Here is a 23,262-nt window from a genome sequence, read left to right as displayed (position 1 = left end):
TTCATTTATTTGTATAGGTGTTGTCTTTATCAATTGGGGACTTGCTGTCAGTTTGTTGAGAGCAATTTCTAATCTTATCAACAGTCTGTTTTATTTTTTATTTTTTGGTTGTTGTTGTTGATGGTGATTCGAGGGGATCCATTTAGACATCAGCACAATTAGATGTAACACAATCCTAATACTGGAATTTTTCATTCACTCATTCTCTTTCTTTGGAACAAGAGATGGCCATTATTTGGTGATTTCACTTTGAACACTTTCATATATGCATAGATTTTAGGAAGTTTCCACTGTTTTAGGTTTCAATTCTACCTCCCAAATGTCTCTTAATTTTACCTGTCTTTCCACATACTCCGTTTCAAAACCCCCTCTCCCTTCCCCTTTCCCACTTGATTCCTAAATCCTAGCTCTTGAACATGCTTTCATAGTTTGTTCTGTATATTTAATTTTTGAATTATTATGTGCTCAGGGAACTTTTTTCCTGGTCCAATCTACTTGGTGTTCTGTATGCTTCATGAATGTTGATAGGCATCTCTTTCTTCAGGTTAGTACTTTAGGCTTTATACTGGCTGGTTTTGTGTATTAATTTGAAACAAGCTGGAATTATAACAAATTTTAATGACTCCCTTAAGGAAATGCCTCCATGAGATCCAGCTGTAAGGTATTTATCAATCCGTGATTATTGTGGGTGGACCCTTGTGCGTGGTACCAATCCTGGGCTGGTACTCATGGTTTCTGTAAGAAACCAAGCTGAACAAGCCAGGGGAAGCAAGCCTGTAAGTAACATCCTTTCATGGCCTCTGTATCAGCTCCTGCTTCTTGACCTGCAGATGTTCCACTCTTGACTTCCTTTGGTAATGAAATATAAATTGAATATACCCTTCTCTCCCAAATTTACTCCTTGGTCATGATTTTGTGCAGGAATAGACACTGTGACTAAGACAGGCATCTTAGATTAGGAAGATAATTAGTTTAGGTGCTGATAGCTTGCCTTGTCTTTATTGGGTGGGAGTTTTGTTTCCTGGTTTCTGTTTCACTCTGGTTATTAAGATAATGGGGTAGATTTATTTATTCTGTAGAAACTAAATTGCAGTACCAGATTTCAGTGTCTGTGAGTCATGGGACCTCAGAGTTAGGCATATATATGTACTGGACTCAATAGAGGGACTACACAAGAGGGAAGACAGCAAGATATTCCACCAGGATCTGTTTAGTATATCTCCTACAAGTGGGGTCAGAGAGTGAGGAGAGGCCACAGAAGAAGGTTTGATAAAATGGTGGGGATGAGACTCACAGAATCGATTTGAAGAACGTTCAGGGAAATGAAGATGTGAAGTGGACACCTAATTGCTTCCCTGATCATAATTGGGTGTAGCTTCCTTGGGAGTCCATTCTGGAGTTGAGGGCTGGGGCAAAGCAATTCTCTTAACAAAGTTTTGTGTTTTGCTGCAGAGATAAGTAGGTGTCTGTGTCATTGGACTTAAGACATGTTGGGAGAAGTGAAAGATTTATCTGTAGATAGTCTACCTGTTTCTATAACCAGAGTATTCTGCTAATTTCCAGGAAGTGTTGAACTTGGGATCTGGAATAATGCAATAAGTGGAGGGCATAATTTTAGAAGGGAATGGTCTTTGGATCCACTAGAGAAGGAAAGTGTTGTCACGTTGTTTTTTTTTTTTTTGTTATTTTTTTTCTTTTTGTGTTTTGGATTGTTTTTGTTTTGTTTTGTTTATTTTGTCCTTTTTTGTTTTCCTTTTTTCTGCAGAACTAAGGATGAGACTTGGGCATGGGGTCTAGAAAAGCAGAGGGAAAGGTGAAGGTCTGCTGTCACCCTATCTGTTTCACTGAAAGGGTTGAGAAAAGTAATTATTGATAAAAAAGTACAACCATACAAAAAAAACAAAACATGAAATTATCATAAAATAATTTGACCTCTTATTTTTATCTCTCAGGAATCAGGAAGATTACATGTAAAAAAGAATTTTCATTACAGTCATTTTCTTATATCTTGAATCTTTTACTTAATCATCATGAATTTAAGTTTTCCCAAGGAAGGATCACTACTTAGCTGTCTGCTACACAGTAGTGCATATCCCCATTAGCCTCCTTTTTGACCATTCAACATTCTTTTCAGTTATTGTCATGATTGTTTTCTTTTGTATGAAATATTAAGTGGAACTGTGATAAATATATAAAAACAAGTTTTAAACCAAGAAATCTTCATGGCTCCATTCAAAGCACAACTTTTAATGTTCAAAGATTTTTATTTTTAATGCCTATCTCCTGCAAATAAACCCATTGCAGTAGTGCACAGATATTATTGTGAAAATTAGAGATTTGATATAAAAAATGTTAAATTTGATGCCCACCTGAGCTGCAACCTGAGAAACTTACTCAAAACGAAATCTCTCAGAATTACCCCAAGTAATTAATATTGACAATATTTTATGTAACTTCTTTAAAGCAGTATTGTTTACACTTAGCCTAAGCAAACAGTATTATGTGGCATAAACACTAAACTATGTCTAAGTCTTTGTACGCGTCCCTCCATTTGCCTTGATCATTGTCTAGCAGTATTTTATTAAGGTTCCTTAAATATCCCAGGGCAGGTTAGGTACAGTTGTATATACTTTCCATGCCAGGTCTTGAAAGGAAAAAGCCAGTTAGATGTATCACTTATCTCTTTGAGCTTGAAGTACACTGGTCTCCATAGCAACTTCCACTGCATAAGACAAAACTCCATATTGAGGCAGTGTCTTAAAAAAATCTCAGTATACTTAGTGAGTTTATCAGCACGAATATTTTACAATGGCACTATGGAGATGGAGGTACAAGTGGCTGAAGTTCAATGTCTTTATTCTCTACAAAGCAAGTTTAAGTTTAACCTTGGTTCTATGATAACATAGCTCTAATATTTTTCCCTCCCTAAAAAGAAACAACATCCTTTGTCATTTTTCAATATATACATGTTTTTTATGTATTACCTGACTTTATTCCATTGTGTTTTTAGCCTAAATCCCATTCATGCTCTCTCATTTATTGATGCCCCTTCTTTGCATCCATTTTCTCATTCTCCATTTACAGACTTCTTCTTCACATCGGTTATCTCAGAGCTTTCTGTTTATCACCTTCATTTCTGTTTCTTCTACTTTCAGGATACAATGGGATCCATAAAGAAGATATGTGACTTCCTGGGGAAAAAATTAGAGCCAGATGAGCTGAATTCGGTCCTCAAGTATAGTTCCTTCCAAGTCATGAAAGAAAACAACATGTCCAATTATAGCCTCATGGAGAAGGAACTGATTCTTACTGGTTTTACTTTCATGAGAAAAGGTAATGAGATTGTCTCTCTTCAAAATATGTCAGAAAACATTAAGAACTTTTTGTGAAAAAGAATCTCTAAGAAAGTGTTTGAAATGTACAAATAATCACTGTTCACCACTGATAGCTTCTCACAAATATTACAGATGAATAATTTTATGGAGAAGATGGTGGCATCAAACACTGTGAAAAGTTGATTTTTTCTGGGAGATGACCTTGGGATTGACGATAGGTCATGTTCATTAACTTTAGTGAAAAAAAATGGTAAAGTAGTCATGTTTGTATTGGGTATTGTAAAGTTCACTTTATTACAATCATAAACTCTAAAATATAAAAAATGCAATAGAGTAGACCAAATGTATCAAGGATGATAAACACAGAATGATAAAAATTACATTAACACCTGGAAAAGATGTTGAAGAGTACAATAGTGCAACCCTATAATAGGGCAGAGTAGACAAGAAAAAGACTAAGAAAATTCTCTAGGGTTAAAATCTGATGGTTTCAATTTATGTGTTGAGTACTCTGTTTGTGCCAGAAGAGGGCATGAAATTTCATTACAGATGCTTGTGAGCCATCATGTGGTGACTTTGAATTAAACTCAGGAACTCAAGAAAAGTAGTCAGTGCTCATAACACCTTAACAATCTCAGCAGCCTCTTTCTTAAATGGAGGAAAACTTGGAGCAATGTCACTAAGTTCAGAAACTAGACAAGGCTAAACAATCTAACCCTACCTTTTAAATATAGTGCTTCAGGTCCTAGGTTTAGCAATCAGACAACAAAAAGAGGTCAAAGGAATTAAAATTGGAAATGAAGAAGTTAAAACCGTACTAATTGCAGGTGATATGATGGTATATTTAAGTGACAGCAAAAATTCCACCAGAGAATTCGAAAACATGATAAACAACTTCAACAAAGGACTGGATATATCATTAAATTAAACAAAGACATACCCTTCTTCTACTAAAAGGATAAACAGGCAGAGAAAAGAAATTAGGAAAATAACACCCTTTTCAATAGTCACAAATAATATAAAATATCTTGAAGTGACTCTAACCAGGCAACTGAAAATCTGCATGATGAGAACTTCAAGCCTGTGAAAAAGGAAATGGGAGTTCTAAGAAGATAGAAAGATCTGCCATGCTCATGGATTGGCAGGACTAAGATAGTAAAAATGGCTATCTTGATGAAAGAATCTACACATTCAATACAATCTCCATAAAAATTCCAACTCAATTCTAAAAAAAGATTTAGAAAGATCAATTTTCAAATTCATTTGGAATAAAAAAAACAAGGAAAGGAAAATCTATTCACAACAATAAAAGACCTTCTGGGGGAATAAACACCCCTGACCTCATAATTTACTATAGAGCTATCAGGATAAAAACTGAACTGTATTAGAACAAAGACAGGCAGGCAGATCATGGAATGTAATTTAAGATGCAGAAATGAATCCACAAAACTATTGTCACTTTATCTTTGAAAAAGAAGCTGAAACCCTCCATTGGAAAAAAGACAGCCTTTTCAACAAATGAAGGACATCCATATAAAATCAGATACACTGAAACTAATTGAAAAGTAAGAGAGGAAAACCCTCAAACACTTAGGCACAAGGAAAAATTTCCTAAACATTACACCAGTAGCTTATGAGCTGAGATCAAGAATCAACAAATGGGACCTCATAAAATTGCCATTTTCTGTAAGGAAATGAATACTGTCAATAGGACAGAGAGGTAACAAATAAATTGGGAAAAGATCTGTACCAATCTTACATCTGAGAGAGGGCTAATGTCCAATATGCACAAATAACTCAAGAAGTTAGACCCCAGAGAATCAAATAACTCTATTAAAATGGGGTACAGTGCTAAACTAAGAATATTTTACTGAGGAATATGAGATGGCCATGAAGCCACAAATGACATCTCCAATATACTTTGCCATCCGGGAAATGCAAATCAAAAGAACCCTGAGATTCCACCTCAAACCAGTCAAGATGGCTAAGGTCAAAACTTCATGTGGCAGTGCATGCTGGTGAGGATGTGGAGAAATAGGAACATTCCACCATTGCTGGTGGGAGTAAAAGCTGGTACAAACACTCTGGAAATCAATCTGGTGGTTCCTCAGAAAATTGGACATAGTACTACATGAAGGTTCAGCTAAACTACTCCTGGGCATATACCCACAAGATGTTGCAATATATAACAAGAACACATTCTCCACTATGTTCATTGCAGCCATATTTATAATATCTAGAAGCTATAAAGAACCAAGATGTCCTTGAACAGATGAATGGATACAGAAAATGAAGTACACTTACATAATGGAGTACTACTCAGCTTATTAAACCAATCATGTCATGGATTTCTTAAGCAAATGGATGGAACTAGAAAATATCTTCCTGAGTGAGGTAACCCAATCACAACAAAAACCCCAAATATGATGCACACCCACTAATAAGTCGATATAAGCCAAAAAGATGAGAATAACAAAGATACAATTCATATGAAGTTTAATAAGAAGGAAGACCTTAGTGTGTCTTATCAAGTCATTCATAGAAGGATGAACATAATATTCAACAGGAGGAAATATGAAGTCAAATTGTGGAGCAGGGACTGAAGGAAATTCCTTCAAGAGACTGCCCCACCTGAGGATTCATCCTGTTTAGAGTCATCAAACCTAGACTTCATTGCAAATGCCAAGAAGTACTTGCTGACAGAAGCCAGATATAGGTGTCTCCTGAGAGCCTATATCTGAGCCTGACAAATACAGAGACAGATTCTCACAACCAGCCATTGGACTGAGAACAGGGTACTTAATGAAGGAGTTAGAGAAAGAATTGAATGAGCGGAACATGCTTGCGTCTCCATAGGAAGAAATACAATATCAACCATCCAGAACCCCCAGAGCTGCCAGGTACTAAACCACCAAAGAGTAAACATGGAAAGACCCATGACTCCAGCTGGATGTCTAGCAGAGGACGGCCTTTTTGGGCTTCAATGGGGGGAGAGGCCTTGGTCCTGTGAAGGCTCAAAGCACTATTATAGGGGAATGTCAATGATGGGAGGCAGGATTGGGTTAGAGGGTAGAGAGGCAGCCTCAAAGAGGCAGGGGGAGGGGCAATGGAATATTGGGTATCTGGAGTGAAAACTGGGAAAAGGGATTACATTAGAAATGTAAATAAAGAAAATATCCAATAAAAAAATCTGACAGCATTTGTCAACCTATGTTTGATTACTTTATGTTCATGACCCTTTTCTTTTTTGAATTGTCTCTCCTGGAAAGGGAATTTCATTTCTCTGCATGTCTCTGCCACATCTCTGTCCTGGGAACAGATTGTGTGTGTGTGTGTGTGTGTGTGTGTGTGTGTGTGTGTGTGTGTGTGTGTGATTTCATAGCTATGCAAATAACGTATGACTTTGCCAGAATGAATCAGACCTTGAGCCTTACCCAGACTTGATTAGGTTTTGATAGGTTAGATGAAACTGAGAGTAGAAGAAAAAGGGTGTTGGATTTAATAAGAAAAAGATATGGATTTAATTTTTTCCATAATTTAAGTGCATCAGCCTTTACCTTCAGTTCTCCTCTGCTTCAGAGTGAGATTTTATACTAGCAAAATAAGAATATCAGGAGTTTTCATAGATAATGAAATCAAATACTTACCAGATTGTATTTAATCTGATACTCTTAGTAACCTCATAATAGGAAATTTTGACACAAAATTAAGCACTATATGTCACCATTCACTACAAGAAAATGGGTATCTATATACTAGATATTAAGGCCCCTGGAAGAATACACTGCTGTTGCCATATTAACTCATACTGCTCCACTGCAGACTCAGTGGAGATATATTTCTCTGCACTAGAACTGAAGGACTCACCTAAAAGAAGTAGTCTGTTCTTAGATTACCTATAATGAATCAGAATTTGGCAGGGGTAAAACAGTATATGAATATAAAATTATGTTATCAAATACCTAAAATATCAAGAAGCTCTGCTAATATCAAAGGAATAAGGAAACTGACAAGCAAAAACTTTAGCGGAGACACATCAGAACAGATGGAAAAGAAATTAAGACAAATTTCCATGACAACAATTATTATTTGTGCTTTTCCAGGAAGTTTCTTCTAGGATGAGACCGCACATGGATTTAATCTCTTCCAAATGTACATACCCTTTGTCATGCAGGATAGATTATAAGAGCAATACATACATACATACATACATACATACATACATACATACATACATACATACATACATGAATGCATGCATGAATATATGCATAAGACCTTAATATAATTCTGTCAAGTACTTGATCAGACTTCATAAATCTTTTGTATTTTAATTATCCTAGTGATTATATGTGGCATAATTTTGCATTTGAAAATAACTATTATTTTGGGGGATTATATTTTTTAAACTAGTGTGATGCATAGGTAGTAAGCCATGTACCTCTGGAAACCAAGTCACTAGTTGGGGATACCAAATTCATTAACAATCTGCTTCACTACCTTATAGAGGAAAATAAAATGGATATGAGTGGGAACAATTTTGAAAGGAAAAAGAATGTAAACATATTATTTTTCTTCTCAATTTCTATATCAGATTGGTGGTGTTTTTGAATCATCCATGTATGAACAAGTCAAATATTAATTCTAATCGCAATTTCATTATTTATCATTAGATAACCTAATTCCCTAAATCATAAATCTTTAAAATTCTGTATTAAATGTAGACTTGCCTTAGATTGAAATAAGTCACTACACCAATTTTCCCATATTCTTTAATTCTTCTTCCTGAGTCACAAATAAAATATATTTTATTGTCTCTGGAGAGCTACTTTTTCAGCTTTACCCAGTAGACTCGATCATTCAAGTTGATGAGATGAATGTGGATTTAACCTCTAAGCAATAATTTTCCACATGCAATTGTAGTCATTGTAATTCCACAATTATATACAGCAGGAAATGCAAACTAGAGATATGTTCACCATCATTCAATCCCTGTTTGATTGACGAGACTTTTGTAAAGGCAATACCACAATCAGGACATGTGTAGGAAGTATCTTCTGACAAACTTCAAAAGTCCAAGCCCTCATTACTTCACAGTGTATGTTTACTCTACAAAGTACTAGGGCCATTTACTCTTTTTACTGGTATTTTCAGAAGACAATGATCAGAGATGCAAAGGGAAGGTGACCGATGGAATGCAGAAGAAGCCTGCCATGTGCAGGCCAAAACGAAAAGTCTACAATGGTCTGAACAAAATACCATGATGTGAGAGCTGCACCCTCCAGAACTATGAGGAAAATCCTTTTCAACAAGAACTAACCTACCATATGTTTGGCTTATCCTGCCATCTGGCTAATCCTTCCATCTGAGGCACACAAGTTTGGGTAGATTTTTAGAAAATATTAATGAAAATAAATGTACATCTGTAAGGTGCAAAGGATTTTGACATAGGTGGACTTTGAACTCCATGTGTGTACCTCCAAAGATCTGTTTCTCTGATGGATTGCTTTATTCTATCGTGAAGCCAAATTGAGTTTGTTGAGATTCTTGTAGTCCAGTTTCTATCTGGTTTGGCTTATCAGGATCCAGACATGCTGTGGAAAACAGTAAGAAATCTTGGTTTAATAATGAATAATGTAAGAAACCTGAGAATAGCAATGGATACTGATAGGCACCCTTCTATTCAGAAGACATTTTATATTCATATTAGTTAATGGTATATTATTTGAATATGCTGTATTAGTGATTTACATTTTTACTACTTCTTTATATATTTTTTAATATGGACCACAGGGGGATTAAAATTAACTTATATGATAAAATAGAAAGAAAGAAATGTGATAAAGAAAAGCATGACTTCTATTGTCGATCCTTTTGGATTCCATTCCACATCCATCACTATCACACTGGGGAAATCTCAAAGACTAATTTTTCCTCATCAGCAAAGTTAGAGCACTGCCTATGACTTTCTCACAAAATCTTGAATTCAATAAAAAAATTCCACACTGAGTTCGTCCTATACGTCTGTCACTCTTTGTGAAATGAATTATTTAGTAATTTAAGAAACACTTGCTTTTGAAATATATTAGATGCATGTTCTGTGCGTATATTTAAAGCAGAAATACATGGAACACATCACAGTGCCACAGCTAGGCAATACAGAAAGGATGGGTGCTGTGGGGTGGTAAATGGAAGAAAGATGGTATGAGAATTTTACTGCATCATTAGTAAGGACCAAGATGTAATTATATGAAAGATATTATGCCTCTGGTGTGAAGCAAGACACAACACAGCATGAGCAGTTGGACAATTTCTGTGGCTAAATTTAAAGACCTTCTGTAATGGAGTAGTGAAAACCAATGTGTGGTCAGAAGAGACAGTGCTGCAAAGGTTAGGACTGAAATTGTACAGATCTTCATGCATCACAAAACAACGTGGCTGAGTGAAACAGAACTCCTGCAATGTTGTCAGCTGGGAATGTCTGAGTAACCTGTTTCCTGTGGGAAAATCAAAGCAGCTGAACTTCTGCTCATAACTGTATATGCAGCACCCATGTAAACTCACACACATAAGTTTATCTTTTTAAAGATATTATTTGAATGTTGCTTGCATGCTGTGAAGAACTTCTATAAGTTAACACTAAAATGTAGATAGTACAGTTGAAGTCTGTTTTGATAATTGAGATGATAAACACTCTTAAGTTGGATAATGTGATAGAAACATTTGATGGGAAGTAGGAATAATCTGGATAAATAAAAAGGTCAAGTCAGTGTTGCTGCTCTTAGATTGTCTAGCATATAGGTTGGGTGAGGAAAAGGTAGGACATAATTTCCACAGAGGAAGAAGTCTGTATATATGATTTCAGAGATTAAGTATGTTTCTACAGAAAATGGTAGTTTGCTTTATTAACTGTGAGGTCTTTATCAAATAGATGGTAAGAGCATATGGTGGGAGGAGCCAGAGCAGTGTAAGTCCATTATTAACCCACCTATATGTTTGCTTCACATTTCCAGGCACAACTAATGACTGGAAGAATCACTTCACAGTAGCCCAAGCTGAAGCCTTTGATAAAGTGTTCCAGGAGAAAATGGCCGGTTTCCCTCCAGGGATGTTCCCATGGGAATAAATTTTCAAAAGTTTTAAATATTTTATGAACACTGATGTTTATGTTTATGTTGTTCTATGATGTCTGAATAACTGAATGTGATCATTGAATAAATCCTGTTGTGGAATTGTGAAAGTAATTTTTTAAAAGATAGTATTATTAATACTAGTAGTATCAGCGGTGGTGGTGGTGGTGGTGGTGGTGGTGGTGGTGGTGGTGGTGGTGGTGGTGGTGGTGGGTGTACCTTTCAGTTTGTAGTGCCTTTAGATGCCAGAACACTGCACTGGTACTAGGGACCTGCAGTTTCATTAAGCTGTAAACTTCTTGCTTTGGGTGCTAGAAACTGACCTCAGGTCCTCTGCCTAAACAATACAGTACTACTAATATCTCTCCATTTTTAGAGTCATGTCTTCAGCCTAGAATCATGGAGTCTTGAGTCATCAAATATTTGCTACTTTTATTAATGTTTTATAGTATATTATCAGCAAATTCCTATTTATTTACTAGAATTCCAGCTTTAAAACATTTTATTTTCTTTTATAAGTAATTTATTTGCGGTTTTATTTACTGGGAATGGATACAAGAAAACATTCTCAATGTGATGCTATGGAAATTAAACATGTATTAATTAGTACTTACATATTTATTATACTTTGCACAAATATCACCTTAAAACACACACATATATATATATTATTTTTCTCTTTTTTCATTTATTTATTTCCTTATTTATTCACTTTTCATGATGGTTGCAGCCATCTTTTCTCCTCTCCATCCCACACTGATAACTTCCTCCCTCTGCCTCCTCTTCTCTTCTCCTCAAGGAATGGGGGCCCTGCTATTCTCCCTCTTAGGGAAGAACCCACCGTGGCACATCAAATCGAATCAGGACTGACTTTCCTAATGAGTCCAGTGAAAGCAGCCCAACTATGAGAAAGTGATCCAAAGGCAGGGAACAGAGTCGAAGTCAGAGACTGCCCTTGCCTCAATTGGTTTTCTAGAGACTCACATGAAGACTAAGATTCACAATAGCTACTTACGTGTAGGCGGCCTAGGTCCAATTAGTGCATGGTTCAGTCTTTGGGAGCCAATATAGGCCCAGGTTACTTGCCTCTGTAGATCTTCTTCTGGTGATCTTGACCATTGCAGCTCCTTCAATCCTATACACAACTCTTCCTTAAGACTCCCTGAGCTTTGTCTAATGCTTGGATGTTGTTCTTGGTCTGTTTTCATCAAATGCTGGATAAAACCTCGAAGATATCAGATACAGTAGACTCTTATTTGCAAGAATAGCAGAGTATCATTAAATAGTGTCAAGGGTTTGCTATTTGCCCTATGGTGGTATTGTTGTAAAATTATAAAAAGGTTTGTCTTTTCCCCAACTAGGTCCAGCACTGCAGTGCCCAAAGATATCTAGTAGATATCTTGCCAGAAACGCACATCCCAATGCAGCCCAGTGTATCTGCCACCACACATACACCCAAACTCAATTCTCCACAAGAAAGAACACAAACACAAAAACCTCTGATCCAATTGATAAGATATAATTGCCCACCTAATCATACAAAGCTCTGTACACATCCATGCCTTAAGAATATTCATAAAAATATAGAAATACACAGAGTGGAATCTTAACATCATCTTCCATGTTCTCTCCGCGGCTTTTCTTCCAGCCTCCCCAGTCTTTCCCCATTTCCATCAGAGTCTCTTCCTCTTCCCTCAAACTTTTCTCCCTTCTATCCTTGCTCCTCTTTCAGTGACAGACCTCATTCTGTCTTGTACCTTCCTATACACGCGTGATGACATCATCCCAAAATTCACCCATTTTGTCTAACTTAAAAAAAACTTTCTCACAAATGTAAGCTGAGTACAACAATTATCACTTTGTAATTAAAAGCATAAAATATATATAGCACCCAGTCAAGCACTTTATCATTTAAATAGAACATTAATCCCTTACAGCTAAATAAAAGCTTAAAAAGACGGATACCAGGTACCAAAGTTAAATCAGGAACAAATAAACCATCTAAACAACTCCATAACTCCTAAAGAAATAGAAGCAGTTATTAACAGCCTCCCAACCAAAAAGAGCCCAGGTCCAGATGTGTTCAGTTCAGAATTCTATCAACCCTTCATAGAAGACCTCATACCGATACTGTCCAAAGTATTCCACAAAATAGAAACAGAGCACTACCAAATTCCTTCTATGAAGCCACAATTACTCTTATACTGAAACCTCACAAAGACCCAACAAAGAAAGAGAACTTCAGACCAATTTCCCTTATAAATATTGACACAAACATACATAGGATTTTTGCAAACTGAATCCAAGAACACATCAAAACGATCATCCATCATGATCAAGTAGGCTTCATTCCAGGGATGCAGGGATTATTTAATATATGAAAATCCATCAATATAATCCACCATATAAAAACCTCAAATGTAAGAACCACATGGTTATTTCATTAGATGCCGAGAAAGAATTTGACAAAATTCAACCTCCCTTCATTATAAAAGACCTGGACAGATGAGGAATTCAATGCCCATATCTAGACATAATAAAACCAATATACAGCAAACCAGTAGCTAATATCAAACTACTTGGGGAGAAACTTGAAGCAGTCCCATTAAAATCAGCAATTAGGCAAGGCTGCCTACTCTCTCCCTACTTATTCAATATAGTACTTGAAGTACTAGCCAGAGCAATTGGTCAGTGAAAGGAGGTCAAAGGAATACAAATTGGAAGGGAAGAAATCAAAATATCACCATTTGCCAATGATATGATAGTGTACTTAAGCAACCCCAAAATTCCACCAGAGAATTACTTAACCTGGAAAACAACTTCAGCAAATTGTCAGGGTACAAAATTTACTCAAACAAATCAGTAGCCTTCCTCTACTCACAGGATAAAGAGGCTCAGAAAGAAATTAAGGAAATGACACCATTCCCAATAATTCCAAATACCATAAAAGATCTTGGTGTAACTTTAACCAAGCAAGTGAAAGATCTTTATGACAAGAACTTCAAATTTCTGAAGAAAGAACTTGAGGAAGACTACAGAAGATGGAAAGATCTTCCATGCTCATGGATTGGCAGGATTAATATAGTAAAGATGGCCTTTTGTCAAAAGCAATATGCAGACTCAATGTAATCCCTATCAAAATTCCTACTCAATATTTTATAGAGATAGAAAGAACAATTTGCAAATTCATTTGGAATAACAACAAACCCAGGATTGTGAAAATTATACTCAACAATTAAAGAGCTTCTTGGGTAAATCAGCATCCCTGACTTCAAGCAGGAATACAGAGCAGTAGTCATAAAAACTGTATAGAATTGGTACAGAGATAGGCAGATTGATCAGTCGAACAGAATTGAAGACCTAGAAATGAACCCACACACCTATAGCCACTTGATATGTGTCAAAGGAGCTAAAGCCATACAATGAAAGGAAGATAGCATTTTCAACAAATGGCGCTGGGTCAACTGGCAGTCAGCATGTAGAAGAATGCATATTGGTCCATTCTTATCATGATGTACAAAGCTTAAGTCTAAGTGGATCAAGGACACCCATAAAAAACCAGATACTCTAAAGCTAATAGAATAAAAAGTGGGGAAGAGTCTTGAACACATGGGCACTGGGGAAAATTTCCTGAACAAAACACCAATGGCTTATTCTCTAAGATCAAGAATCGACAAATTGGACCTCACAAAATTACAAAGCTTTTTTTTTATTAACTTGAGTATTTCTTATTTACATTTCGAGTGTTATTCCCTTTCCCGGGTTCCGGGCCAACAACCCACTTATCACTCCCCCTCCCCTTCTTTATGGCTCTTTCCCTCCTGATCCTCCCCATTGCCACCCTCCCCCCAAGATTCACGTTCACTGGGGGTTCAGGCTTAGCAGGACCAAGGGCTTCCCCTTCCACTGATGATCTTACTAGGATATTCACTGCTACGTATGAGGTCAGAGTCCAGGGTCAGTCCATGTATAGTCTTTAGGTAGTGGCTTAGTCCCTGGAAGCTCTGGTTACTTGGCGTTTTTTTTAATTAACTTGAGTATTTCTTATATACATTTCGAGTGTTATTCCCTTTCCCGGTTTCTGGGCAAACATCCCCCTCCCCCCTCCCCTTCCTTATGGGTGTTCCCCTCCCAACCCCCCGCATTGCCGCCCTCCCCCCCACAGTCTAGTTCACTGGGGGTTCAGTCTTAGCAGGACCCAGGGCTTCCCCTTCCACTGGTGCTCTTACTAGGATATTCATTGCTACCTATGAGGTCAGAGTCCAGGGTCAGTCCATGTATAGTCTTTAGGTAGTGGCTTAGTCCCTAGAAGCTCTGGTTGCTTGGCATTGTTGTACATATGGGGTCTCGAGCCCCTTCAAGCTCTTCCAGTTCTTTCTCTGATTCCTTCAACGGGGGTCCTATTCTCAGTTCAGTGGTTTGTTGCTGGTATTCGCCTCTGTATTTGCTGTATTCTGGCTGTGTCTCTCAGGAGCGATCTACATCCGGCTCCTGTCGGTCTGCACTTCTTTGCTTCATCCATCTTGTCTAATTGGGTGGCTGTATATGTATGGGCCACATGTGGAGCAGGCTCTGAATGGGTGTTCCTTCAGTCTCTGTTTTAATCTTTGCCTCTCCCTTCCCTGCCAAGGGTATTCTTTTTCTTCATTTAAAGAAGGAGTGAAGCATTCACATTTTGATCATCCGTCTTGAGTTTTGTTTGTTCTAGGGATCTAGGGTAATTCAAGCATTTGGGCTAATAGCCACTTATCAATGAGTGCATACCATGTATGTCTTTCTGTGATTGGGTTAGCTCACTCAGGATGATATTTTCCGGTTCCAACCATTTGCCTACGAATTTCATAAACTCGTTGTTTTTGATAGCTGAATAATATTCCATTGTGTAGATGTACCACATTTTCTGTATCCATTCCTCTGTTGAAGGGCATCTGGGTTCTTTCCATTTTCTGGCTATTATAAATAAGGCTGCGATGAACATAGTGGAGCACGTGTCTCTTTTATATGTTGAGGCATCTTTTGGGTATATGCCCAAGAGAGGTATAGCTGGATCCTCAGGCAGTTCAATGTCCAATTTTCTGAGGAACCTACAGACTGATTTCCAGAATGGTTTCACCAGTCTGCAATCCCACCAACAATGGAGGAGTGTTCCTCTTTCTCCACATCCTCGCCAGCTTCTGCTGTCACCTGAGTTTTTGATCTTAGCCATTCTCACTGGTGCGAGGTGAAATCTCAGGGTTGTTTTGATTTGCATTTCCCTTATGACTAAAGATGTTGAACATTTCTTTTTTTTTTTTTTTTTTTTTTGCAATCAGCAAGAGGGTTTATTGGAAAACACAGGTACCTGTGGGCACACAGTCTCTTCGGAGGACTTGCGCGCCCAGCAGCTCCAGCATGGGGCTTTTATAGGGATTGGGGAAGCAGAAGCGGGCGTACAGAAGCAGATGCATAGTTACGGGGATTGGTGGATTCAAGCGAGGCCCATAGACATGTTCACATATGATTGGCTATTTCACATGATGAGGTAATAAGGTATAGCTACACACATTGGCAGGTTTGGGGCGTTGTGGATGTCGGGGGCTGGGGGCTTATCTCTTCCTGCCAGGTGGCCTGTGAGTCAGATCCGGTACTCCTGGTCTGTTCTGCATTCCTTTCCTTTTTTGGTCTGTTAGTTCTAGCGGCAGGGCGGGGCTGCCTGGACTCGCTTTTCACAGTGTTTAGTCCTGAGTTGAAACATACTCTTTTAACTTCATATTTTTAAACCTAAAATCTGTATAATTTTCCTTTCATTCCCCTCTTCTTCTACTAAGTAATTCTAATCTTAGAATTTTGATATCAAGTCTCGTATTTGGTCTCACCAGTTGTCCTAACTGACTGGTACTGTTGTCTCAGAACCAGATGTTAAACATTTCTTTAGGTGTTTCTCAGCCATTCGGCATTCCTCAGCTGTGAATTCTTTGTTTAGCTCTGAACCCCATTTTTTAATAGGGTTATTTGTTTCCCTGCGGTCTAACTTCTTGAGTTCTTTGTATATTTTGGATATAAGGCCTCTATCTGTTGTAGGATTGGTAAAGATCTTTTCCCAATCTGTTGGTTGCCGTTTTGTCCTAACCACAGTGTCCTTTGCCTTACAGAAGCTTTGCAGTTTTTTGAGATCCCATTTGTCGATTCTTGATCTTAGAGCATAAGCCATTGGTGTTTTGTTCAGGAAATTTTTTCCTGTGCCCATGTGTTCCAGATGCTTCCCTAGTTTTTCTTCTATTAGTTTGAGTGTGTCTGGTTTGATGTGGAGGTCCTTGATCCACTTGGACTTAAGCTTTGTACAGGGTGATAAGCATGGATCGATCTGCATTCTTCTACATGTTGCCCTCCAGTTGAACCAGCACCATTTGCTGAAAATGCTATCTTTTTTCCATTGGATGGTTTTGGCTCCTTTGTCAAAAATCAAGTGACCATAGGTGTGTGGGTTCATTTCTGGGTCTTCAATTCTATTCCATTGGTCTATCTGTCTGTCTCTGTACCAATACCATGCAGTTTTTATCACTATTGCTCTGTAATACTGCTTGAGTTCAGGGATAGTGATTCCCCATGAAGTCCTTTTATTGTTGAGGATAGCTTTAGCTATCCTGGGTTTTTTGTTATTCCAGATTTATCTGGCATTGTTGTTCATAAGGAGTCTCAAGCCCCTTCAAGCTCTTCCAGTTCTTTTTCTGATTCCTTCAACGGGGGTCCTGTTCTCAGTTCAGTCGTTTACTGCTGGCATTTGCCTCTGTATTTGCTGTATTCTGGATGTGTCTCTCAGGAAAGATTTACAACTGGCTCCTTTTGGCCTGCACTTCTTTACTTCATCCATCTTGTCTAATTGGGTGGCTGTATAAGTATGGGCCCCATGGGAGGCAGGCTCTGAGTGGGTGTTCCTTCTGTGTCTGTTTTAATCTTTGCCTCTCTATTCCCTGCCAAGGGTATTCTTGTTCCCCTTTTAAAGAAGGAGTGAAGCATTCACATTTTGATCATCTGTCTTGAGATTCATGTGTTCTATGCATCTAGGGTAATTCAAGCATTTGGGCTAATAGCCACTTATCAATGAGTGCATACCATGTGTATTTTTCTGTGATTGGGTTACCTCACATCAGGATGATATTTTCCAGTTCCAAACATTTGCCTATGAATTTCATTAAGGCATTGTTTTTGATAGCTGAGTAATATTCCATTGTGTAGATATACCACCTTTTCTCTATCCATTCCTCTGTTGAAGGGCATCTGGATTCTTTCCAGCTTCTGGCAATTATAAATAAGGCTTCTATGAACATAGTGGAGCACGTGCCTTTTTTATATGTTGGGGCATCTTTTGGGTATATGCCCAAGAGAGGTATAGCTGGATCCTCAGGTAGTTCAATGTCCAATTTTCTGAGGAACCTCGAGACTGATTTCCAGAATGGTTGTACCAGTCTGCAATCCCACCAAAAATGGAGGAGTGTTCCTCTTTCTCCACATCCTTGCCAGCATTTGCTGTCACCTGAGTTTTTGATCTTAGCCATTCTCACCGGTGTGAGGTGAAATCTCAGGGTTGTTTTGATTTGCATTTCCCTTATGACTAAAGATATTTAATATTTCTTTAGGTGTTTCTCAGCCATTTGGCATTCCTCAGCTGTGAATTCTTTGTTTAGCTATGAACCCCATATTTTTTTTTATGAACCCCATATTTTAATAGGGTTATTTGTCTCCCTGCGGTCTAACTTCTTGAGTTCTTTGTATATTTAGGATATAAGCCCTCTATCTGTTGTAGGATTGATAAAGACCTTTTCTCAATCTGTTGGATTCCGTTTTGTCCTAACCACAGAAGTTTTAAGTGACCCCAAAAGTTTCACCAGAGAAATACTAAAGCTGATAAACAACTTCAGCCTTTGTCCTTTGCCTTACAGAAGATTTGCAGTTTTATGGAATGCCATTTGTCGATTCTTGGTCTTAGAGCATAAGCCATTGGTGTTTTGTTCAATAAATTTTTTCCAGTGCCCATGTGTTTGAGATGCCGCCCTAGTTTTTCTTCTATTATTTGAGTGTATCTGGTTTGATGTGGAGGTCCTTGATCCACTTGGATTTAAGCTTTGTACAGGGTGATAAGTATGGATCGATCTGCCTTCTTCTACATGTTGACCTACAGTTGAACTAGCACCATTTGCTGACAATGCTCTTCTTTCCATTGGATGGTTTTGGCTCCTTTTTCAAAAATCAGGTGACCATAGGTGGGTGGGTTCATTTCTGGGTCTTCAATTCTGTTCCATAGGTCTATCTGTCTGTCTCTGTACCAATACCATGCAGTTTTTATCACTATTGCTCTCTAATACTGCTTGAGTTCAGGGATAGTGATTCCCACTGAAGTCCTTTTATTGCTGAGGATAGTTTTAGCTATTCTGGATTTTTTGTTATTCCAGATGAATTTGTAAATTGTTCTGTCTAACTCTTTGAAGAATTGGATTGGTATTTTGATGGGGATTGCATTGAATCTGTAGATCGCTTTTGGTAAAATGGCCATCTTTACTATATTAATCCTGCCAATCCATGAGCATGGGAGATCTTTCCGTCTTCTGAGATCTTCTTCAATTTCTTTCTTCCGAGTCTTTAAGTTTTTATTGTACAGATATTTTACTTGCTTGGTTAAAGTCACACCGAGGTATTTTATATTATTTGGGTCTATTATGAATGGTGTCATTTCCCTAATTTCTTCCTCGGCTTGTTTCTCTTTTGTGTAGAGGAAGGCTACTGATTTATTTGAGTTAATTTTATACCCAGCCACTTTGCTGAAGTTGTTTTTCAGCTTTAGTAGTTCTCTGGTGGAACTTTTGGGATCACTTAAATATACTATCATGTCATCTGCAAATAGTGATATTTTGACTTCTTCTTTTTCAATCTGTATCTGCTTGATCTCCTTTTGTTTTCTGATTGCTCTGGCTAGAACTTCAAGAGCTATACTGAATAAGTAGGGAGAGAGTGGGCAGCTTTGTCTAGTCCCTAATTTTAGTGGGATTGCTTCAAGTTTCTCTCCATTTAGTTTAATGTTAGCAACTGGTTTGCTGTATATAGCTTTTACTATGTTTAGGTATGGGCCTTGAATTCCTTTCCTTTCCAGGACTTTTATCATGAACGGGTGTTGACTTTTGTCAAATGATTTCTCAACATCTAATGAAATGATCATGTGGTTTTGTTCTTTCAGTTTCTTTATATAATAGATTACGTTGATGGTTTTCCATATATTAAATCATCCCTTATGCCTGGGATGAAGCCTACTTCATCATGGTGGTTGATTGTTTTGATGCCTCTTGGATTCTGTTTGCCAGAATTTTATTGACTATTTTTGCGTCGATATTCATAAGGGAAATTGGTCTAAAGTGCTCTTTCTTTGTTGGGTCTTTGTGTGGTTTAGGTATAAGAGTAATTGTGGCTTCATGGAAGGAATTCAATAGTGTTCCATCTGTTTCAATTTTGTGGAATAGTTTGGATAGTATTGGTATGACGTCTTCTATGAAGGTCTGATAGAATTCTGCACTAAACCTGTCTGGGCCTGGGCTCTTTTTGGTTGGGAGACCTTTAATGACTGCTTCTATTTCCTTAGGAGTTATGGGGTTGTTTAACTGGTTTATCTGTTCCTGATTTAACTTCGGTACTTGGTATCTGTCTAGGAAATTGTCCATTTCCTGTAGATTTTCAAGTCTTGCTCAATATAGGCTTTTATAGTAAGATCTCATCATTTTTTGAATTTCCTTTGAATCTGTAGTAATGTCTCCCTTTTCATTTCTGATTTTGATAATTGGGATACACTCTGTGTGTCCTCTCGTTAGTCTGGCTTAGCGTTTATCTATCTTGTTGATTTTCTCAAAGAACCAACTTTTAGTTCTGTTGCTTCTTTCTATGGTCCTTTTTGTTTCTACTTGGTTGATTTCAGCTCTGAGTTTGATTATTTCCTGCCTTCTACTAATCCTGGGTGTATTTGCTTCTTTTTGTTCTAGAGCTTTAAGGTGTGCTGTCAAGATGGTGACATATGCTCTCTCCTGTTTCTTTCTGCAGGCACTCAGAGGTATGAGTGATCCTCTTAGCACAGCTTTCATTGTGTCCCAAAGTTTGGGTATGTTGGAACTTCATTTTCATTAAATTCTAAGAAGTCTTTAATTTTTTTCTTTATTTCTTCCTTGCCCAGGATATCGTTGAGTAGCATTGTTCAACTTCCATGTATATGTGGGCGTTCTTCCCTTATTGTTATTGAAGACCAGCTTTAGGCTGTGGTGGTCTGATAGCATGCATGGGATTACTTCTATCTTTCTGTACCTGTTTAGGCCCGTTTTTTACCAATTTTATGGTCAGTTTTGGAGAAAGTACCATGAGGAACAGAGACGAATGTATATCCTTTTGCTTTAGGATAGAATGTTCTATAAATGTTCATGACTTCTCTTAGTCTGTCTATGTCTCTGTTTAATTTCTGTTTCCATGATCTGTCCATTGATGAGAGTGGGGTGTTGAAATCTCCTACTATAATTGTGTGAGGTGCAATGTGTGTTTTGGGCTTTAGTAAGGTTTCTTTTACATATGTAGGTGCCCTTGTATTTGGGGCATATATATTTAGGATTGAGAGTTCATCTTGGTGGATTTTTCCTTTGATGAATATGAAGTGTCCTTCCTTATTTTTTGATGGATTTTAGTTGAAAATTGATTTAATTTGATATTAGAATGGCTACTCCAGCTTGCTTCTTTAGACCATTTGCTTGGAAAATTATTTTCCAGCCTTTCACTCTGAGGTAGTGTCTGTCTTTGTCTCTGAGGTGGGTTTCCTGTAATCAGAAGAATGCAGGGTCTTCATTGCATATCCAGTTTGTTAATCTATGTCTTTTTATTGGGGAGTTGAGACCATTGATGGTGAGAGGTATTAAGGTATAGTGAATATTGCTTCCTGGTATATTCATATTTGTATGTGAGGTTATGTTTGTGTGCTTTTCTTCTCTTTGTTTTGTTGCCAAGATGTTTAGTTTCTTGCTTTTTCTAGGGTGTAGCTTGCCTCCTTATGTTGGCCTTTACCATTTATTATCCTTTGTAGCGCTGGATTTGTAGAAAAATATTGTGTAAATTTGTTTTTTTTCATCAAATATCTTGGATTCTCCATCCATGTTAATTGAGAGTTTTGCAGTATACAGTAACCTGGGCTGGAATTTGTCTTGTCTTAGGGTTTGTATGACATCTGTTCAGGATCTTCTGGCTTTCATAGTCTCTGGCGAAAAGTCTGGTGTGATTCTGATAGGTGTGCCTTTATATGTTACTTGACCTTTTTCCCATACTGCTTTTAATATTCTTTCTTTATGTTGTACATTTGGTATTTTGAGAATTATGTGATGGGAGGTGTTTCTTTTCTAGTCCAGTCTATTTGGAGTTCTGTAGGCTTCTTGTATGCTTATGCGTATCTCTTTCTTTAGGTTAGGGAAGTTTTCTTCTATGATTTTGTTGAAGATATTTGCTGGTCCTTTGAGCTGGGAGTCTTCACTCTCTTCTATACCTATTATCCTTAGGTTTGATCTTCTCATTGAGTCCTGGATTTCCTGTATGTTTTGGACCAGTAGCTTTTTCAGCTTTACATTCTCTTTGACAGTTGAGTCAATGATTTCTATGGAATCTTCTGCTCCTGAGATTCTCTCTTCCATCTCTTGTATTCTGTTGGTGATGCTTGTATCTACGGCTTCTTGTCTCTTCCTTTGACTTTCTATATCTAGGGTTGTTTCCATGTGTTCTTTCTTGATTGCTTCTATTTCCATTTTTAATTCCTTCAACTGTTTGACTGTGTTTTCCTGGAATTCTTTCAGGGATTTTTGTGATTCCTCTGTGTAGGCTTCTACATGTTTATTTATGTTTTCCTTCATTTCTGTAAGGCAGTTCTTCATGTCTTTCTTGAAGCCATCCAGCATCATTATCAAATATGATTTTGAATCTAGATCTTGCTTTTCTGGTGTGTTTGGATATTCCGTGTTTGCTTTGGTGGGAGAATTGGGCTACGATGATGCCATTTAGTCTTGTTTTCTGTTGGTTGGGTTCCTGCACTTGCCTCTCGCCATTAGATTATCTCTAGTGTTACTTTGTTCTGCTATTTCTGACAGTGGCAAGACTGTCCTATAAGCCTGTGTGTCAGGAGTGCTGTAGACCTGTTTCCCTGTTTTCTTTCAGCCAGTTATGGGAACAGAGTGTTCTGCTTTTGGGCGTGTAGTTTTTCCTATCTACAGTTCTTCAGCTGTTCCTTTGGGCCTGTTCTCTGAGTTCACCAGGCAGGTCGCTTGGAGCAGAAAAGTTGATCTTACCTGTGGTCCTGAGGCTCAAGTTTGCTCGTGGGGTGTTGCTTATGAACTCTCCACGGGGGCAGCAACCAGGAGGACCTGAGCCGCCCTGGCCCGTGCACCAGAGGCCCAGATGGCATTTGGAATTTTCCTCTGGAGTCACAGATGTGGGCAGAGTGTAGTCTCTTCGGGCTTCCCAGGCGTGTCTGCCTCTCTAAAGGTTTTGCTCTGCCTCCCATGGGATTTGGGTGCACAGAACTGTTTATCCTGTCGGTCCCTTCAGTTTCCAGCGGTGTCTCAGATGCAGGGGTCTTGCTGCTCCTGTGCCCTTATCTGCGGGACCCCAGAGGCCGTATACAGTTTCCTCTTGGGCCAGGGATGTGGGCAGGGGTGGTCAGTGTTGGTGGTCTCTTCTGCTCTGCAGTCTCAGGAGTACCCACCTGTCAGGGCAGTGAGCTCTCTTTCCCATATGGTTTGGGAGCATTCCAAAACTTT

At 38.1% G+C, this 23,262-nt stretch overlaps 1 protein-coding gene and 1 pseudogene across 1 annotated transcript in view; both read left to right on the top strand.

Moving 5' to 3' along the window:
- Positions 1 to 10,567, top strand: part of LOC148007251 (sulfotransferase 2A2-like) — a 65,918-nt gene extending 55,351 nt beyond the window's left edge. Inside the window, exons 5-6 of the mRNA XM_087606694.1 lie at positions 3,156 to 3,333; positions 10,349 to 10,567. Coding sequence (XP_087462820.1) covers positions 3,156 to 3,333; positions 10,349 to 10,461 — 291 coding nt within the window. The 3' untranslated portion in view covers positions 10,462 to 10,567. The remainder of the gene's footprint in view (positions 1 to 3,155; positions 3,334 to 10,348) is intronic.
- Ncl-ps2 (nucleolin, pseudogene 2) overlaps positions 1 to 23,262 on the top strand; it is a 425,843-nt pseudogene that overhangs the window by 80,209 nt on the left and 322,372 nt on the right.

This window comes from Rattus norvegicus, chromosome 1, assembly GCF_021556685.1.
Source record: "Rattus norvegicus strain SHRSP/BbbUtx chromosome 1, alternate assembly SHRSP_T2T, whole genome shotgun sequence".
Lineage (NCBI taxonomy): Eukaryota > Metazoa > Chordata > Mammalia > Rodentia > Muridae > Rattus > Rattus norvegicus.
The sequence above is the reverse complement of the archived record's forward strand: the minus strand, read 5'-3'. Positions and strand labels throughout refer to the sequence as shown.